Raw genomic sequence first — 21436 nt, forward strand, 5'->3', positions numbered from 1 at the left:
ACAGTTGTAGCGTATCACAGAACTGGTGACAGCAATACGATCAGAGGCAATCAAACCGTTGCCTCTTTCCCAAAATAGAACTATCTGATGGAGAACACAAGGAAAGAATATTCCTTTCACACTGTAAGCATCTACACAGATCCTGTTTTTTTTATAAGTGAACTATTGATATGGGTGAGAGAAAACTGGATATTTCCAATCCTCTTTCTTCAATCTGACACTTATAATCTCATCAACTATAGTAAATCACCATGCAAATACTCATATAATCCTAGAAAACGTTCAAAATGCTTCTGGTTCACTGTTGGGATTTTTTTTTTATGTGATCATGCTGATGAGATTTATGATACAAAAGGCTGGCTAAAACCCTTAAACTGCTCCCAGCAGGAGGTAATATGTTAGCTAAAGAGGCCCTGCTGTGCCATAACAAAGGTTATAGTGGCATTTGCAGGATAGTCTGACATTATGGAGGTGGATATAGTATAAAAGCATATAAGAGGTCAATATCATTTTAGAAAATGCCATTACTGGATGATATTACTGTTTGTGTGAACAAATATGTAAATGCAATACAGAAAGGTGAGAGGAAATAAATCAAATGAGAATAAATGAGGGTAATGCGTATGCTGTGACCTTTGCAAGTTTTGGACAAGCATGTCAGAGAGTGCTCTCCATCGCCATCATCAAAATGAAGAAAATATTTTTGAGGAATAGTGTTGCATCCCTGCAGCAGAGTTCCAGATACATGCAGAACTGCTGCATCATTGTCACCATGGGGGTGAATGGTGGCCCGACACAATAAAATGTAGATTTCTGTAGGTGTCACCCATCTGTAGGTTCAACATGGCAAATGTGACATACTTCAATAGGGAAGTGATACTTTCTATTCATAACCAGCACATAAGTCCTATGATAGTGGAAACAACTTTAAGTAAGACAGTAACCTGGACAGAAGCTCCAGCTGATGAGCTTCTGTCTAGACTCCTCCCAGCTGTCTGACAAGCTGCTGCACAACATGAGCAACAAGGGCCTGGTGGTGGTGAGGGATACTGCACAAGCCATCTGCTGAAGAACACATACTCTGACAAGCCAACATGAAGCAGATAAACATTTAAATATTAGATAATATACTTCATCCTTAGTAGTATTATACAGCATAGCCTTTTTATTTCTTCTTTAATAAAAGTATAAAGGATAAACACCATCTCTCGGATTGAAGAGCTGAAAGAACAACAAAAAGATATACTGAGTGCCATCTGGTGGTACAGTTGATTTGAGTTGTTGTTCACATGGGTACGTATTCAGCCACATACAGCTTCATGAGGGCATTTTTTTGGAGGGGGGCTAAAATGAGAGCAACATCTTGAAATCAGCTAACATGTACAATCCCTTTTCTTTGTCATGGAAAAGTTTTTTTTTAGAAACAATTAGAATTCATAGGAATGTGGGTTTGATTCCTCATTTACTGCCAGATTGGGTTTTGGAAGCCTAGAAACCATCCTGATCAGAGACTGTCACAGGTTGTTCATTAAATAGCTACTAAAATTTTCTCTTCACACAGAAAAGTATTTTGCTCCAAATTTCTTCACTCAAGTTCAGAGATTTATCGTGCAGAATGATATGCAAAGGTTAACATTGCTGATCAAAAAAGACAAGTACTTATGACTTTGATGAAGGGCAGCACGGTGGTGCAGTGGTTACCACTGTTGCTTCACAGAAAGAAGATTGTGGGTTCAAGCCCCAGCTCAAAGCAAGGGGATGTGTGAAGTCTCTATGTTCTCCCTGTGCCTGCGTGGGTTCTCTCTGGGTACTCCAGCTTCCTCCCACAGTCCAAAGACATCAAGAGGGGACTAAGTTAATCAGATACTTTAAATTGACCGAAGGTTTGGCTATGAAAGTGAATGTCTGTCTGTAAGCGGTAGAAAATGGATGGAAGTATGGATTGAATATAACAATGTGTAAGTTCTGAACCTCAACGGCACATACAGTGAGTTTTTGATAAAGAAGCATGTAAATTAAATAATGTACAATCATTTGACAAAGAAGGGAAAAGCAATATGATGTAATTTTAATAATGTTAGCTAAAGTTTTAGTGTGAGGGGGAAATCAGTACCCGAACCCAAAACAAAGATGTATTTATTCATGCCTTGAGGGGAACTATTTTTTTTTCTCATTGGTTACTCTAGAGGATGCTTACTAAGTACTCTGTGTTCTCAGTAATCCACTCACTCACTCTGCTTTAGCAATAACATTATTTTAAGAAGATTGACTAGAATGAAAGCATGTGAAGTAGAGGGACTCATCATGGAGGAACACCCACTAGATGGAGCAAATGTCAGCTAGGGAATGTAGGACATTTGGGCACTGCTGGTTTCACTTTGGCAATCTGTGTGGTTTGACAGGGTGCAGAAATAGACCAGATAAACATATGACAACATCTAGTGGTTAGCAAACTTTGATTAACTTGGTGTAATTATGTTGCAATATTTTTGATACCGGATATATTTTACTTCAAGAAAAAATATAAAATCTGATTCCAATTAGATAAAAAGCTAGAAAAGCTTCCATCATGTTTCTTGTCCTGTACTCAATTCAATGGGCCATTAAACATTAAAATAAATGCCTGTTCCCATATTTAGATCATAGCAAACATTTCCATGTTTACTATACATTTGTACTCCAGACTGAGATAAATCAAGTGGTCCTGCCCAGCAGGAACTACATGTTGGATGTTTACACTAAAACAAAATATATCCGTCTTCTCTTTCCACCACACGTCTTTCTCTTGCTGGATGATTGTTGTTCCACTGGACTTTCCAGTGGCTATGTATATAGTGCAGACAATCAGCCAATGGCGGAATCCCCTGGTGGCGTGTCTGGAGTGTATCCCCCTGTGAGGTTACACCACGTTGCCACTGCTACAGCAAACATCACACCCTGCCACAAAGTCTTGCACATGTGTGGTACATTGCTGCTAAGTGAAGAAAATGAGAATAATCTGTTGTCAACTGACCACCTCACCTGCTTTCATTGCTGCTTAAAAACAACAACAGAGCATATGTACATTGCCCTAAAAAAAGATGACCAACACGGTCTGCTTTGGTAAAGATTTAACTTAATTTTATTAAAATATTGAATAGACAACTTTCTCACCGGGTTGACAATAAAACGTTTAACCTTCAGAAAGAGACATGATAAAACAAAAACAAATTAGTTTCCAAATCATTTTAAATATTTAAGACAACTGCCAAATGTCCAGCTCATGATAACCAACTCACGGTAACAAATGACAAGAATGTGTGTGTACTGACAAATCCGTTTACTCAGAGATACAAATCTGCTGTGTAGAACATTGACACAAAACCATTGCTCTTGCTAAAATGTGCAAATTCAAAGAATTCCATCATCACTTTGTGCTCACTGTCTGACAGGCATCCATTTCTCCAAAATGACCCAAAAAAATGAAGACAATTCAAAAAGTCAAAGACAACAAAATGACAAAACATTTCCCATATCTACTCCATTATCATTTAAGAAAATGCGGAATCAACTACTGCTGTGCAACTAAATGGACTACATCCAAATGCTTTGTTGAGAGGAGCTGTGCAGGATCTCAGTCCAGGATCTTAGTCCAGGTGGTTTCCTCTCGGGGGAGGAAAGCTTTAAAAAATAAAAAAGGTCCTCTTCATCGGAAACCAGGGCGGCAGAATAGAAGGTTGTGCTTCACGTCACAGAACCCAAGAAAGACACACCTGTCTTTCTCTTGAGCTTCCTTCAATGTCCATCTCTCATCATCTTATGTGGGTGTGCGTGCATATATTTACAAATTTGACCAAACACATAGCCACCAAAGAGCCTCTGCATACTTCTTAATGCATGCAGTGATAAGCAAGGCACCACTTCCATGGGTCTCTTATGGCAACCTCTTCATGTGTACATCTGACTGCAATCCATCATCACCTAATCCATTGTCAATCTCAGATGCACACTTCTTAGCACTTCCCCCTCGCCTTACATAAACTGATTAACACGTGTTTACATAATTATTGGTTTCATTACGGAGAGGATTCGAGAGTATGGGGACTATTTTGGATATTCTGAAGAGGAGGGGTAGAGTAAGGAGTGGAGAAAGGGGCAGTGCTGTCTGAGCCTCTAAAAAACAGGCAGTCTGGTGGAGGTCAGAGTACAAGCGTTGATATCCTCTGTGTGAGAGGCTCTGTGCAGGGACGGTTCTGAGGCACTGCGGTTGATCTTAGGGAGGGCGTGCTGGAGAAGCTCGATGGAGGACAAGATCTAAAATAAACGCACAAAAGGAGAATTGTAATTAACATTCCTCTATCGGCTTCAATCTACAACTACAATCACAGAGAGCAGCTCACCTGCGGGAAGAGTGGTCTCTCATCCTTGGACTTCTTGATGCAATCAGCCACCAACCTTTTCATGGCTTTGGGGCAGTTCTTGTAGAGCTTACTGAGGTCAGGGGACAGATAACCCCTCCCCACCATGAAGATTATCTGAGAAGAGAGAAGTCACAGACAACATGAGAGAGTGACATGGAATATTAACTTTTTCCTTCTTTGCCACCAGCATTTTTGAACATTTTCACTCATCTTTCAAGACTCCCAGCAAGTACCCCCTGTATAACCAGTGCTTCGATCCGCTTTCTCCACCCAACCCAAAAGTGCGTCTAGCCTGGTGCAGCACCACAGGCCCCCAAGAAAACCCTCAATATCAATCTATCTTTTGTGTATTCAGAGTTCTTTGTCTTTGCTTGTTGTTGGACCTTGAAGTACAATATTCTTTTACAAGTTGTATAAAATCATAGTCAATGTTACTGCTTAAGTAACACAAACCCCACATCGCCAGTAAAAACTGTTAACATCTGCTAACATCAGGCTATTTCCAGTAACAGGAACAGGTTTAATCGTCATTTACTCCTGGGTCAATCGACTGCAGCAGACACATTTGGCTCCAATCAGTAATGATGTGAAAGCAGAAATTTGTCACCATCCCCAGTGGTCTGGGCTCCAGTATTACCAATATATGTGGAGGCAATGAAAGCTTGATGCCTCTTCTCATAACTTTGCCAACTTTTTGTCATCATGGCCACAAATCCAACCTTGTATGTTCTAGCAATGAGCTACGATTGTTCAATTTCAATTTTTAAGTGACCGGAGCTAAAGATCTAAAACGGGAAGAAACACTGTCACTACCCACTTTGCTGCTTTCTACCACATTAAAAAAATGCAAAAGCCCCAAAAGATATCACTAATTTGTTGCAGGGGATAAAAAGCAAAAAACAAACCAAACAAACACAACAAAACAAAGAGGCAACTTGTCATCTACTCAGGATCAATAAGCTTCAGTAGGCAGGTATGTCCAGTGGAAGAGGGAGTATAATGTGATGCTGCAGAGATAATATGATAATACAGGCTCGCCAAGTACAAAGTTATTATATTTAATTAAGGGGAACGGGAGCATAACAGTACATGTAGGCACACTTTGTGCAGCAGTCTTCTTTGAATAGAGACTATAGACACAATAAATTGAGCAAGGAGCCAGACACGATCCAGATCAGGTCTTGTGACCTAAGAAGGGACATAAAACCACAGACACAGGCACTCCTTTTTCCCTCACACATCCAGGGTTGTGTTACTGATTCTAAAATTAGGTAAACTGCTGCAGGGCACAGGCCTCTGTTCCACGGTGGGCTTCGGGCCAGCACCACAACCCCCTTCAGACAGCGAGTCAGTGTATTTCCAACATCTTCTGGCTTGACACGCGATCCAGATGAGGACCTGCATTCAGACACGCGCCTATTTTCAACAAATTGTTACAAATAATTGTACTATGATTCAACTTGATAGTATATTTATAGAACGTTACGAAGAGATATGCAAAGACATAATGGGAGAAATACCTGAGCTGGTCATGTAAGACACATTTAAAGGCTAAAAAACATTTAGACCTGCATTTCAGGGACATACAGAAGTCTGAACACCTTTAATACAGCACTATCAAGACAGGATTATTAGGCTAGTGTTACCCATTTCCACCTGTATAGACTTCTGGCGACGGAATCGGTAAAATGATCACTGCACCTCTTATCCACATAGTAAAAGTGCTTAATCAAATGTGAGAGGCAGAGCGGTATAACAGCTCATTCAAAGCAGGAACACAATGGATTTATCTGTTGCAGAAGGCCAGGACACTGTATAAACTAAACTGCGGTGTCGGCATCATGCTGGCATTATTTGGTTCTATGTAAAGAAGTAAAAGCAATCACAGCGGCGTCATTTTTATGGCACTATTGCAGAATGTGTGTAAAATTAATAATGGTCACCTCTGCTGATTCTGGAAGTAATGCAGAGTTGTATGATGCTTTCTCCAAAACTGAATGACCAAGCAGACTGATAAGTTTGACAAATTCATTCCTTTAAATAAAAAAATTACACCAAAATGTATTGAATTTTATCTACAGAAGGGGCAAATAGGAGGAGATGAGGACACACGATAAAGAAATTTTGTAGTACAAATAAAAGTACTTTCAACAGGAAAGAAAACACGAATTATAAGGCAGTTAAATATTGTATGATCAAAGGAAGAGACAGAAGAGAACTAATCCTGAAGTATGATCATATTTCAGATGAGATGGGACATTCACTGATTGCAAGTAAATGTATGAAATTATAAGTCATGGCTTTGGAGGGACAGTGAGTGTGGTGTTGAAATCCTCAAGAATGAGAATATTGTTATATTTCGAAGCAATGTGGGAGAGGAGATCAGAGAATGTGCTGATCTGAGTTGATGGAAGTGACTGAAGGAGTGAGTTCAGTGAGAGGGGAAAAGTCCTCAGGGGGGACTGTTCGGAACAAAATAAAACCTTGACACAGAAAGGATTTGTTTTATTGGGATCTCACAATGAGCTGACCATATTTGGTGGGAAGCTGAAGAGAAAGCGGAATTAACGTGTGTGCAATAATTTAGTGAAAGAGATGCTGTGGAGACAAAATTATGGTGCTTGAGTGTTAGACGGTTAGGAATGTGATTTATAGGTCGAGCAACAGAATGTGAGTTTGACAGTCCACGCCTCTTGAGTGATACGGGAAGAATTTGGCTAGATGTTGAGAAATTTCACTTGTTAACAGGGACTCTTCCAGTGTATTTACAGTGGCTGTGGACATTATTTTGAGTCTGTTTGTGGACTATCACGTCATGGAGCTGTCTGACAGGTATTTTGTGGCTGAACACATATGCATAGTCGACACAATATTTGCAGAAAGCAGCAGCATGCAGGTTTGGATAAAGTCCATCGGGTCCACTCAGTTGGTTTATTGCGCAGGTAGCAGTACGAGAAAAAAGAAAAGACAAAAAAATCTCTGCTCATTGTTGCTACACTGCAATCTCATTTAAGTGGCTGTGTTGACTAAAGCTTTCCTGCTGCCGGCACATCTTTGCTTTAAATGAGTGCTCCACGTTTTACACTCTGCCACAAACGTCAGTGTCATATGAAATGTTCAGTAATATTTTCCAGTCGCAAAGAGTTGAAAAATGTTCAAATTCAGTTAAAAGGCAGTGCTAACTTTTTATACTCATCCAACCGCAGTTGGAGGGGAAGGACAAACACCACAAACGAGTAAGACTTGTTAACAACAACAGAGAACCAGACGACTGTACTCGCAAGAACATAAACTCGCCCACAAAATCTACTGAACAGTATGTCCCATCTTCTCTTCCTCTGGTGAGAGAAAGGGAGAGCCTGGCATTTTCAACTGGAAAGGTGGTGAGGCTGCTTGATGACTACTTTTCAAGAAGCAATCCAGATAGCTGTGTGAGTAGATACTGTAACAGATGCCACAGAATGATGCTAGACATGACAGAGTCCAACACTGGTATCTTTTGGGCCTGATTAGAGGTGTGTCAGTGATGCTGGGCAACAGAGAGTCCATCCTTTCTGTGCTCATCAGAGAGATGGTATCCTCCTATAAATATTAACTTCTATTGCCGTCTACTGCAGTTGTCAGGCTTATCTGATCCAAATACAATCTGACTTTTGTGAGAGTCAATGTCAATATCCCAAGTGGTGGAGGTCAGACAATTCCATAGTTTCTGCGAAATATAGCTGGGTTAACATCTTGTTCCAGAATGCCAACTAGCTAATTTCACTGAAAACAAGCTGGTGGTGACTAGCAGCAGATTTTGGGAACAAGTAGAAATCAATATTTATTTTTTATTGAATTTTAAGCTAAGACAGAAATGTGCCAAAGGCATGTTTCAATCAGCTGGTGTGGAGCAGCTAAAAGTTGCCTACGTAATGCCACCAGAAGATGGAGGTGCAGGTGACACTACGCATGGTTGTGACTGTGACAAACAGTAGAGAAGAATAGGAGCATCTATGTTCTGAAAATGGAGAGAGGTCTTAAGGTATTCATTTGGGCAGGTTGTAACTTTTTGTTTGTGCTTGCTAATACTGGACACATTAAATGCTTCAATGATATCAACATTCCATCTTCCAGAAGTAAGACAAACAACTCAGTAAGGGAAAACATATGGTATCGTGTGAAAAAATGATGACATTTTACCTGATCTCTGTTTGCTATCTGGGAGTAGGGGAGCTCTCCTGTCATGAGCTCATAAAGAACAATTCCATAGGAATAGACATCAGATTGGAAGCTGTAGGGATTGTTATCCTGCATCCGAATAACCTCAGGAGCCTTTGAGCAGAAAAAGAAACACACCAAAATCACATTCATATGAATCATGTGTCTCACTAAAGTTGAATTACTGTACTGAAATGAAAGCTGTTACTGACCATCCAGAGAATGGAACCAGAAGGCTGCTCCACCTGATGAGAGCCACTCCACCGGGCCTTTACTGTAGCAAGACCGAAGTCTCCTATTTTCACAGTCAGCCCTTCATGCAAAAAGATGTCTACACTGCTATCAAGGAATCACAGTAACAACACAGAGAACATACTGATCCTGAGGATAATAGCACATAGAGTACCTGTACCTTTCACAAAGTATTCTATTATTGAAGCAGCTGACAGAAAGGATACTGTTGGACTTCATGTCACGATGAATGATGTTCTTTGCATGCAGATAGCTAAAAATGAAGAGCACATTAGATAACATATTTGGTTTTAGTCTGCTTCATCAGACAAATGCTTGTACTTAAATACTTACTCCATGCCCTGAGCGGTCTGCCTGGCAATGTCTATAAGCTGGATCATCTTAAAATTTGTCTCCAGGACATGAATATGTTTGTAGAGACTGCTGCCCTCACACCACTGGGTCACAATAGCCAGGTTGTCCTTCGTCATGTAGCCCATGAACAACAGGATGTTGACATGTCGTGTTTTCCTGCAACCGAATGCAAATGGAAGCAGGATATCAGAAAAAATATGCAATGAGGATGACAACATGACTTGCAGTTGTCAAAAAAAGTGAAAGCTTTAAGATCAAGAAAACACATAAAGAGACCAAACTATATCAATGTGGCATGTTTCCATGCTAGCCTACATTTCATACCTTAGGACAGCCACTTCATTTCTGAATGCCTGAAACTGCTCCGGTGTAGGATCAGTCACCTTTAAAATCTTGACTGCTACATCACCTACAAAAAAAATACCACACTCAGCTACCTTGATGCTTTAATGAGACATGATACAAGGTGTTAACAGAAAACTGAAAAGGTCAAAGTGTTTGTAGTTACACCTTTAAGTGCCCTGCCCCATTTGAAATGCATTCCTACCATGCCATTTCCCTTTGTATACAGTTCCAAAGGAGCCTGAACCAATGCGGGACTGCAGGTAAACCTCACTGGCCTCAATCTCCCAGTAGTAACTAGAGTCACGCTTGTCCCGAGGCCTCTGGATGAACAGAAATCAGAAAGGTGTTACTGTATACACAACAAAGCCTGTGACATGACAAAATAATATGGTTTACATGATAAGAGGTAGGACTTACAATTTTATTTTTCTCCTGAGTATTAAAGGACGGAGCCCTCTCTCGCTGGGCAGGTGCAGGGGCTTTGGTTTGGGACTGGGACCAGCCTGTAGGGCTCTGGCTGGGGGAACTCCCTGCTTTAGGAGCACAAAGTGAGGACAAGAAGGATGGGAGTCAGTAATAGCAGTTAGTCTCACGTTCCCCACTAAGATATTTTCTGTTGTTAACTAAAACGTTCATTCTCAATCACTACTCAGGTCATTACTTATCTTAGCCTTTGCTCCGTCTGTCAGGCCCTACTGTAGGAATTTGACTGTCTGTCAACACAATGACAGACTTTTGACATATTTATGATGACAGCAAGGGAAGTAATCCCTCTTTTTTTGTGCATTGTTTGGCAATATCCTCAATCTGTTGTCTCCAAAAATTCTTCCAGTAAAGGGATCTTGCTTTTCAAAATAAGTTATAGTTTTGTTAGTGCTAGCTTTGAGAGACTTATTCTAAAAAATACTGACTTGAAAATGAGCACTTCTGTTGGTACCCTCTGGTTGGTAGAAGAGCAAATGTTATTGCAAATTCACACTTCATGTTTTTCCTAAACCAACTCACTGCTGCATTATAGGCCCTTCTAGCAGACTCACTTAACTTGGACCTCATTGATTTTTCATGTTTTGAGTTCTAGTAACATTAATGAATATTTTCATTTGACATATGTGGGCCTGTATATTTTTAAGTCGACTGACTGCTTGATTTCTTGTTGTCTTTGGTCGAGTTTACTTGTATCTGATTGATGATAAAGATCCTTTTTTTATGTTTAAAAGCCTATCCCACCTACTGGCATTGGGTCCTCTATTGCTGAAATGTCTTTTGAACGTTCGTAGTCGACCTCAGTAGCTAATGCAGTGATGGGAAATTTCCATCCGACGAGACAGTTAAGTCACAAGGAAAGGATTGCATCTCTGTTTAAAATGACTGCATTATCAACGGGTGGGAAGTTTGTGGTGAGGGTGCAGTATTATACAGCTCAAGCATACATGACAAGAAGCAAATGAAACACACAGCAGACACTTACCCGAGTCATGATCACGCATGGCATCCTAGAGAGATAAAAAATACAAAATTCTGTCAGCTCCTCCAAACATAAACACATGCTGAGCTGTCACATGGTTTGAATTCACTTCTAAGATGTGAGTGCCATTCAGACCCCCACACACACACACAGACAGACAGACAGACACATACACACACTCTCTCTCTTTCTGCTTTCTAACCTTTTCTTGACTCTCGGATGAAGTCTCAACAAAAGACTGGGAGAAGTGCACAATACCTACTTTCCTCTTCAGCCAGAATCTATGGCACCAGGGGGAGGTATTCAGGCAGTCTAGCTACTCCCCAGCAGGGGAGAATACAACAGGCCAGTGAGGACAGGAGGGAAAGGGACACAGTAAAGGAAAGTGAGGAAAGAATGATGACAAGAGTGATGGCAAGGTTTCTACCTGGACAGTGGGGGAACTATTATAAAAAACATGCAAAACATGAGCTGATTATGTAAGATCCGTGGAGGTGAAACAGAAAAAAAAACAGAACTTAACAGAAGGAAGTCACACATTTTAAAGTGGCAATAGTGTTTCCCGTAATATTTAAGTTGTAGTTTTTTTTGTTTACAGCCTCTTAAAATGTCAACAAGACTGGACAGCAAAGCAATAAACAAGCTGAAGGATCACTAAAAGAGCTAGAAGAGTATGAAGAGCACAACACCGTGGTTGCGTTAGTAAGTAAGCAAGCTTACTTAGTGATCAAATAGAGATCGTGCAGACTGACGTTCTCCAGTGAATACACGTCTGATGCTCTCTTTGTTTTACTTTGCATCTTTCCCTCTTCTCTTCCTTTGCCTCTGAAAAATCAAGCTTTTTTCTTTCTCTCTCTTTTTCTGGATCATATCCAATATCATCCTGGTTAAAAAAACACCACCTTCCCATTTCTACCTAGTCTCCCTCTTTGCCCCCCAAAACAGGGTTTCTTTTTCTATTCATAGGTACAGTCTCTGATGTTACTCTGGTTATTACACTATCTGACATGCCACATAAGTTACATGGAGAAAGCTACCAATTGCTTGCAAGGTAAAAATCTTGTTTCTGCTTTGTTTGCTTAAAGCCACATGCACTTCCTTTGCCTATTAAACCAGGGCCATCAGTCATTATGATGTGCAATCAATATTAAATTTATTCTGGTAAGTTAAAGCAAAAAAGTTGACTACTGCCATTTTAAAATAGCCAAATGATGATGGTATCAGGGGGGTTACTCAAAACAGGCAGAGCCCTGTCCAGGTGGATTACTTACTGCAAATAAAGATAAGAGGTAGAAAAGAGTAAAGTGAAGATAGTTGGAATGCCTGAGATGCAAGTAGAAGGGCAAGATCACTCTCAAGCAGGAGATATTTTAGGAGTGGCTGCCTGAACCTACAACAGTACCCAAGAGGCCCACATGGTGTGTAGTTACCTCTATCATGCTGCTGTCAACAGGCAGGGTTGTGCTAACCATGTGGACGTTGGGTGTGGAGGTGGACCGCTGCCTCTGGGAGAGGCCGCCACCTGTAGGTGGGTAGGGTGTGGTGTAGTTGAAGGCATGGGGTGTGGAATATCGGTGGGCTGAGCTGTGAGGGAAGAGCAAGGGTTAAAGATGGAGCAATGATTGTTTTCATCTTGCATCAAAATGACACACATCACTGCCATTTAACACAACAACAATCCTGAAACATGAAACTTCTCCAAAACTGGACTGTCATGGGTATGGTAGTAGGTGTTGCTGGGGATTTCTGGTTTACTGTGGCATTTTTTTTTCCCTACAGACTCATTCAGGAATCATCTGTTTGTGTTGCACCATCAAATTATGTTTTTTAAGTAACCATACACTTACATGGATGGCAATAACCTATTGGCATTATTTTAAACATTTTGACATAGGTATTTACTGTAGTTCCATATATTCCATTCATGTTCAAGACAAATTACTGAAGATGCACACTGAATTACATCACAAAGAGTTTGTTAGAAAATGCTGTTTATAAGGCAGTGTCTTAATCAGGTTAATAGACTACTGCTGTCCATGTAAAGATAGCCAATGTAAAATAGACTTTATGGTTAATGAAACAATAACCTTCCAAAGTAAAACTGGAAAACTGTTTGTGAGAAAGTAGTAATTAGCAAATGTTATCGCATTCTTGGCCAGCTTGACACTGTAGAGGTATTTTACCCTTGATGCTTGCCAAGATCAGAAGCTGAAGCTCACCAGCCTAGTACAATAATGACCAAACTATTCAAATGCTGGTCCATCTCAAGTTGTCTCCTTTATACCCCAAAACATAAATAAACAGTGCCTGATGTCCTTTGGTCAGATTCCAGCTATGAATGTAGTTCTTGATACATATCTTGTTACGGAACAATAGACTAGCTGCTGGTGCAAATGTGGACAGGGTAACTCCCCTTGACTGGTGCATATAAACAGAGATCATGGATCATTTGTGGCCCTGGATTGCAGCAATCCCTCTTTTTTGGCATCATAAAACAGTGTTTCAAAACGGTATTGCTCAGCATGGAACAACTTGATACTTGGTGAATGCTAATTTGGCAGCTCAAAGTGTTTTTATAAAACTATTTTAGGTGCTCTTGAAACAACAGGGTCTTTTCACATCTCTTGTTACATCAGCTCTTGGACTGGTAAGCCCCCTTAAAGCTGAGGACGTCATTAAAAACAGGATTTCATTTAATCAAGATTCTTTGCAAATTAGAACACAACTACAACTGCACTGCAGTCACGCATAACAAATATGACAAAAATGGAAACCTGCTAATATAGAACACACAACTTATGTCTTGATTTTATTACCCAGTGACTGATGAACATTAAATTCAAACATTTTCCTCTACTCTCAGCTGCTGCAAGCAGATTTTAGTCCAAGTACCACCCCGGTCATTAGCTCCCCTTACAATACCCAGCCATAATTAGTCCTACAGCAATCCACAGAAACATGTTGTGTGACATCAGCGAATGCTTCATAGACATGACTCTGGGAAAAAAAAAAAAAAAAAACCTCTGCTCAAAATACCATTGGCATTACCAAATGTACTTCCACCTAAGACTACACGTCCTCCCTAAAATTAAACAAGTGATATTTTTTTTGGACACAGAAGAAGAGAGCTGGATTCAGCAAACATTTATTTGTCTTGGCCAGTAAACAACGATATCAATTTAGTTGTAGTGGTATGTGCACATCTTAAGCCTCCGACAGACTAAGAAAATGCAAACCACTGAAAATGGGCTATGAGGCAAGTAAATATGCACTGTCATCATTTAACGTCATCAGTGTCTGTCCAGTTGCCACAGCGACAATAAAAACAATGATGCCCAGCAAGAAGTGAGCCCTTGCAATCGTGGCTTTCATGTGCATAGAAAAAGAAAAGACAAAGGGGAACAGAAACTGTGGGCTGGGTCATGGCAAGGGAAAAGAGGCTGATTTTGCAAGGTGAACTTGAGGTAATGTTGCTGTTAGTCTTGCATAGCCGGACATTTCTCCCATCATCATTCTGCTATTGTAGAAAAATAAGAAGAAAAACTCCTCCTTCTTTGTATTCCTGTACGCCAATCATTATTGTCAAGGACAGTCCAAAGCATAGGATCCTTTATAAAGTGTTTTTATATCTTTATTTGCAATACATTTTGTTATAACCATTCATTAAAAGAAACTCACAGACCTGCCAGATTTTAGCATGCTTGCTTTTTTTCTGTGTGTAAGTTAATAATAGCTTGCTACTTCAGAGTTTTTTGTTGTTTCACATTGTGAGGAGGATATTGAAAAAGAGAGCACACAAAAAGCAAAAAGGCCAAAATAAATAGTCCCAGACTATGTCATTGTTAGTATGGCTGTGTAGTTGCCCTTACCAGTGCATAACATGCTGCATCACAAGTGAAATTATCATCCCAAATTGTTGACATTATCAGAGAACTTTGTGGACAAATCTATAATCCAATTATGCCTCACCTTGGAAACCGTGATAATGATTCTCTCATTCGCCGAGACGTAAGTGGGGGAAGTGACGGGGCACCACTGTCACCAGGTGTTTGACACAAGCTGAAGATGGACAGAAAGAAGTACAGTGATTCAAAATAATGTGTGTGGGGATCCATGAGAGTGTAATCATGTAACAGTGAACCACTAAACAGGAAAATGCCTGTGATGTTGAAGTGCATGTTTCTTCAGTGTCAATGATACACATATTTGTATACGAGCCCGTAAGCAAAATCCTGTATACAAGCTCAGGCCTAATCAGGAGAATGTATTATCAGCAGTTTCTTTTCCTTACCAAAGCATTTCTAATCTTAATCTTATGTTCTGATAAGATGAAACTTCAGTGAAACTCTCACTGTCTACGGAGTAAAATAAATTACAGATAGTCATTACAGGTCAGTTTAATGGTAAAGACCCTTACAGGAGTTGCCTTATATTGCTCCAGTCCACACACATCGTGGGCACTTTGGTGCTACAATGCTCATGGAATTTGTAGCCACACGTTTGGCAACGGAAGCCATTCAAAAGGAACTTCTGGCAGATGTCACAGAATGCTAGCTTCAGATATGTTTTCCGGACCTAAAAATGACATTGAGATGAACGTTAATTTCTTTAAGGAGCAGAACTTTGTTTGAGAATGTTAGGAATGCCTAAGGTACTCACAAAATTATGCGTCGTCAAAGGAACATGATCTAAAACCTCCACCAGCAACTCTTCACCAATCAGTGAGGTGGAGTCAGTGTTCCAATCCATTCGTAATTTTTTACTGTCACAAAAAAAGATCAAAGGCTTTACATGAAAGAGTATCAAAGCAGGCTATATAACTGCAGCAGGTGAGAAACAATCATTTTCATGCAGATGCATGATTACACAAATACATATGATCTTATTTTCATGGTTTCAAGGATCGGACAGTCTTGTGCTCACCTCCTTTGTCCTGGATGCAACCTGAAGACAGCGCAACACTGAGGCTGCAGACCTCGCACCTTCAAGGCTTTGATCAGGCAACTCTGCAAAGTCATACCTGGGCGCACGTTTACCTGAGGGAAACAAATTAGATTATTCTTCTTCTCACCTACTCAGATCTCAGAGGCTCCATATGCTTTTAGCAACTCACCACAGTGCGTTGCTGGTTTGGGAGGTAGACGCGGATCGTGCTGCTAGTCTTTGAGTCAGGCATCTTGCTGTCATCTGAGGAGCGACGTTGACAGGGAAAGCCCTGGACCATGGTCGGTGAAAGGCACGGGCCTTCAAACGCAGAGTCCTTCATTCCGAAGCCGTTGCTTAGGGTCTTCCACGCTCCCTGAAGGTGCTCCATTAGTAAAGCCAAGTGCTCTCAATGGTCTGGAAAAAGAAAACACACAAACGCACACACACAAACAGTTTGAGTACTCTAAAAGCTTGAGAGCTCACATCACCAACTGACTTCTCAATCAATAGTCCATTATTTCTTTTTCTTCTTGATACAGAGGGTGATAGTGTGCACGGTTAATGTCAAACTGTATAACACAAACCAGCAAAATGAAATAGGAGGTAAATGTTTTTCATTACAAGAAAAGTAATCAAGTCTATTCTTCTGTCAATGGTTTTTAAGGATAAATCTAAAACTGTTTAGATTACACTCTCTAACCTAAATCTATCACTCTGAATAGATGCTTTAAACTGACAATGTAGCTGCAGTTTATTTGAATATTTGTCAGTTACAGTAAATTCCACTGAATTATCATTTTCAGTGCCAGGAAAAAAAGTAGGAGAGAAAAAGATAGATTTGGGTTGTAGTTTAAGAGCTTGTTTATGTACTTTCCAAACATAATCTCACCAAGTGCGGCCCTCTTATATGAAGGGCAACAGTTACATCACAGTGGCTAACCTTTCAGAAGTGTGACAGGAAACCACAAGAAACATGTATGTTCTGACCTGTTAAAGGGTACCATATTATTGTCAAACTCAGACAAAAATGCAGTAATACTAAAGAGAGAATATGTGTTATTTTTGGCAGAAGAGCTTGACCAACTGTTAGCAACAACCTTGTTCTACAAGAAGATTGGACAGCCTTCTGTCTTCCGCGTGTGCATTAGGGAGTCAGAGACTTACTGACTGCTAGCTAGCTTAGCACAATAGATGGTCAGGGGAGGGAAGTGTTAGCATAAATAACCTCTGTCAAAAACAAATACATAAAGTTCAGCATCTTGTTTTATTCAGAAGTCATCACCTCTTATAAAGTCAGAAATCACTGGTAGTTGCAGTCACTCCTCTAGTCATGAATTTAACAGGCGTTGTCTTTTTCGTTTAAGATTTAGTGGAGATTTTGAGGTCTTGTATGAGGTCACTGCGCCTAGTGACTCTGTCAGGAAAGTTGTTCAAGCTCTGTGTCTGACTGATTGTGAAGTTTGCACATTTTATGTTGCCATTTCATAACAAATATTATCCACACCCCTTATTATATTATTGCCGGTATAAGGAAAAGTATGCATATTAATGACTTGACGTATGACTTGATGTATGCTAACCCTTCCCATCCACTGCCATTCCTTGTGCTAAGATACCAGTCAGCTGGTCTCTGTGGGTCACAGCTCCCTTTCATGTACACAGAGAAAGGCATCTATCTTCTTGTCTGACTCTGGAAGGGACAGAAGATCAGCATATATCCCAAAAAACGTTTCTTTTACTAAAACTCATTCACTGTAAGATTACAATATTCACTCAGCAGCTCCTTCACTTACAACAGTTACATCTAACATGATAAAACAGATCAGCAATATCACAGCTCTGCAATAAATTCTCACTTTAAAAACATAGTATCATTAGTTTTGATCGATTCTGCAGGAGATGCATTTGTTTAAATACATCTCTGGCAGTGGTTGAGGCTGCAGTTTGCAGTAGTGTTGACCTAGACTAAAATATCAAAAGCTGTTTAGAATTATTTTTTCCATCTCATTTAAATACATGAGATAAGCAGAATGTTCAAAGAAACTCTCAATACAGAACAAAACCACAACTCAAAATAATGAACATAAGGAAGAATTACAAGTTTTATGATCTGAGAATTAACAGCAGAGTTGTTGCCCTGGATTGCATTTCAATGCATGTGAACCTCAGTACTACACAGAGTAGTTCCGTCAACTCTAACTAGGCATAAATGAGGCCTGCATGATATGGCTGAAAACTAGATTGTGACAAAATTATTAATTTCAGTCAATATCAATCATCATGGAGATCAAGATCATGAGAAAAAAGGTTAAATTTAATCTCCTTACAAAAACATGGCACACAGACGCATAGACCATTAAATCATATCGGGCCAAACAATATTTTGCAAACTTGCATACAAACATTATATGTGCTCTCATGGTAGTTTGAATTTTATTTAAACTAAATTATCAGTATTTTCTGTAAAAGATGAAAGAATTACACGGATTATAATGTTTAAAAATGGGGTAAATTTTGGTGTGAATTGGCATGAGTCGGGTAATTTAAATAAAAACAGTGTAACCCAAGGAGATTAAACTATATTTACAAGAAACATACTGAAAAGAACAAATGCAATATGTCAACTCGTCAGTTACAAACACCAAAAGTCACAAACAATTATGATTCCTCATACGTTTAGTTTTCAAAACAAAACACAGTTCTCTATTGATAGACAAATTCAGAGTGTAAACCTCAACCTGCAACTGTCTGACAATGAAGGGATAATTTACTGCAATTACCGTCACAGCAGCATAATTACCTGTAAAGTTACTTCACTACTGAAAAGTAAGAGCGAAAGTGTGGATCTGACACCTTCCCACCATGCATGCTATGGGAACTGTGTTCAAAACAAGTTCTGATCCAACCAGAAAAGGGTATAAACAGAAAAAAGTGAGGTCCAGAATTATTTGAGCCCGCTCGTCTTGCTGTATTTAACAGTTCAGTCTACATAACACAACCAGGTTTACACGGCAAGCACTTTCTATGACTGTTCCACGTCATAAATGTAGGTGAAACCAATGTCAGCAAGCATTACGAGGGAGGTAGGCTCACTGACTAAACAGGCTGACTAGACGACTGTTGAAAAGCGTGCAGTGTGTGCACAAACATCAGAAGCTAACTGCTACGTGTTTTAATAAGGCCTGGTAGATCAACTTATTACTGTGAAAAGTTCCTGTAGGCCCACGGAAGCGTAATGAAATTTCATTGTAAAGCCCTTTCTTTCCAGCCTCATTCATATTTCACTCAAACATACGATGCGTTTCTTGGACTTGCTCAGACGAAGCGCTTCTAGCTAGCATTTGAAACTTATTACAGAAAGTAGCAACGCCAGGAGCCTGTGTTTGCTTACCAAGAGAAGTTAGGAAAGTTGTGCTCCGCCATAACTTCAGGAAAGAGTGGCGTCGGTGACATCATCATATTTGCAACGCATTCAAAGAAAAAAGGAAAAAGTCGAGGTTGGTTAAAAAACGCCGAAGTTGTATCGACTAAACGTGTATTACTTAAATGTGAAGGTCATAGGCTGGTCTTTCTGGCGAGCGAGCTGAAATAATAGAGGAAATGTTTAATCTCCCACTCGAGGTTAAAAGCGAAAAAATCCGTCGGACCCTCAGAGTGACACGACGAGGGATATTCTTCAAGTCAAGCCAAGCACTTTCAAATTAAAACTCCCATGAGTTGCTCGCCGCTTTTCTGTCAGTATTTACGTTGCAGAGCAGAAAAGGGTTTAGGGTTGGCGTCGTGCGTCCGTCTGACGCCAGTGATTGAAACAGGACCTTGCAGTCACAACAAGAGTTGCAAGCATCACTCACACTGCGCAACCACAGCACTAACTTAAGCCCTCCCACTCCCGTACTGTTGCTATTACTCCTAAAATATACGTATTAAAATAATAAACTATGCAGTATTTTTACACCACTATGAAAGCCTATGATTGCATTGAAGATGCAATGAAGTTAAAAGAATTACGCTAACCGATTTTTCACAAGAAACATCTTAAAAGATACATATTTCGTTAAAATACATTCGTTAAAATATTCATTGGAATTGTATCTTTTGAAAAGGAAGAAAAAAACCCAGCCCACTACCGGTTTGGTGTAAAGGGGTGGGCAAATCCACATTTAACTCCACGTGCGCCATCATCTGGACATGTAAGAAAAACGCAACCTTTTGTAGCAAAAGAAATCATTTTCCAGCTTGTAATTATGACATTTATCTTTTTGTCAAAAGGACAAAGAGGGTCATAATTATGGCATGTAGACTCTTGCAGTCACAGCATTTTTTTTGAAAATGAAAAGTCAATGGTTAGGTTCTTCAAACTCACAGAAAAGCATCCGTTTATAGTCCATTTCAAATGTTTTATATCTAGAAACAGGAGCTTTTTCAGCTGAGAACGCAGCTTGTTTTTTGTCCCAGGTGAAATGGCACCGCTATTAAATTGTACCCGCTCCACTCACCATGTGTTCACCATCTTCGGAGCATCCCAGACTGGGTCCCTCGAGGCACCCTGATCACAGATGGCTCCTCTGGTCCTAACAGCAAGCTGGAATTGAAACTGTCTGAGAATAAAACAGCCTGGGCAACATCCCGGTCAATATGTCTTGATGGGTTCAGCAGCATACATTGTTATCGCAAAGCAGTCACAGCAGGCAAGGTTAGGTAGATATATAAAGTATAATCCATTTACTTTCATTACAGCCTTCTAACTTTAACAAGTTGTATTCATGAAAATTCAGTTTTCTCAAGTATATTCCATCTGACAATACCAGAAGTACCAAGGACTGTTTCTTTGAGGATGAGGGCAGGGCTGTGTCATTGTGGAAGTTTTAAGGTACTCCACCCCAGTATCATTGTATTTCATTAATATTATTGGGAATGTCTCTTAATAAGATGTAAACTATGTACCATAAATAATGATAATTTTCTTGGTATGTAATATTATTGTATAATGCATATTACATTGCACAGTAAATAGCAATATCTATCTATGAGCAGTACATACAGTTCCACCTTAAGACTGCAATGAATGCCTCTTTCCCACTTATTGATCTGACTGAGCACTCAGGACAGTTGGTGGAGATGCTGGCAGCCTCCATGGGTCATGGGATTGATATCTCTATCAGTCCTTTTGTATTTAAGATAAAATGTAATCAGGACTTTTCCAATAGCATCAGAGATACACAAAAATACATGAATCATTCCTTTATCTTTTTGATTATTAACTGTAATGCACCCACAAGTTCTCTCTTCCATTTCCAATTTTCAGAACTGGATGCAAAGTCATCCTGTATTTTCAAGATATAGGTTAGGGGCAAGGGGAACTATAGAGTGATTAATTCCTCATCATTATTGATATTGATATGTGTACATCTGTTGACATTTGTGTTGTTGTTGTCTTTCTCTGATTCAAATTATTTTCACCTAGATTTTTTTTTTTTTTTGCTGTAATACTGCA

General features: G+C 39.8%; 1 protein-coding gene across 3 annotated transcripts; it reads right to left on the reverse strand.

Annotated features, from left to right (window-relative positions):
- Nucleotides 1-3119: 3119 nt before the first annotated feature.
- raf1a (Raf-1 proto-oncogene, serine/threonine kinase a) lies at nucleotides 3120-19826 on the reverse strand. Of its 3 annotated transcripts, XM_086213612.1 has the most exons (18): nucleotides 19334-19826; nucleotides 16130-16356; nucleotides 15940-16052; nucleotides 15676-15778; nucleotides 15434-15591; nucleotides 14986-15075; nucleotides 12447-12600; nucleotides 11219-11332; nucleotides 11020-11044; nucleotides 9969-10084; nucleotides 9754-9871; nucleotides 9531-9615; nucleotides 9186-9362; nucleotides 9059-9105; nucleotides 8813-8931; nucleotides 8583-8714; nucleotides 4380-4514; nucleotides 3120-4293 (listed from the first exon to the last, which is right to left on the reverse strand). In XM_086213612.1, exons 2-18 carry the CDS (start codon nucleotides 16328-16330, stop codon nucleotides 4153-4155), a joined length of 2028 nt encoding a protein of 675 aa, XP_086069738.1. In that variant the 5' UTR covers nucleotides 16331-16356; nucleotides 19334-19826; the 3' UTR covers nucleotides 3120-4152. The 3 variants fall into 3 exon arrangements, with proteins under 3 accessions (XP_086069738.1, XP_086069737.1, XP_086069736.1); XM_086213611.1 differs by lacking the exon at nucleotides 11219-11332 and having other exon boundaries at nucleotides 9969-10081; nucleotides 19334-19824; XM_086213610.1 differs by lacking the exon at nucleotides 11219-11332 and having other exon boundaries at nucleotides 3121-4293; nucleotides 19334-19822.
- Nucleotides 19827-21436: the final 1610 nt, after the last annotated feature.

Source organism: Aulostomus chinensis, chromosome 9 (genome assembly GCF_037954235.1).
Source record: "Aulostomus chinensis isolate RoL2024-O1b breed Wild chromosome 9, RoL_Achi_v1.0, whole genome shotgun sequence".
Classification (NCBI taxonomy): Eukaryota; Metazoa; Chordata; class Actinopteri; order Syngnathiformes; family Aulostomidae; genus Aulostomus; species Aulostomus chinensis.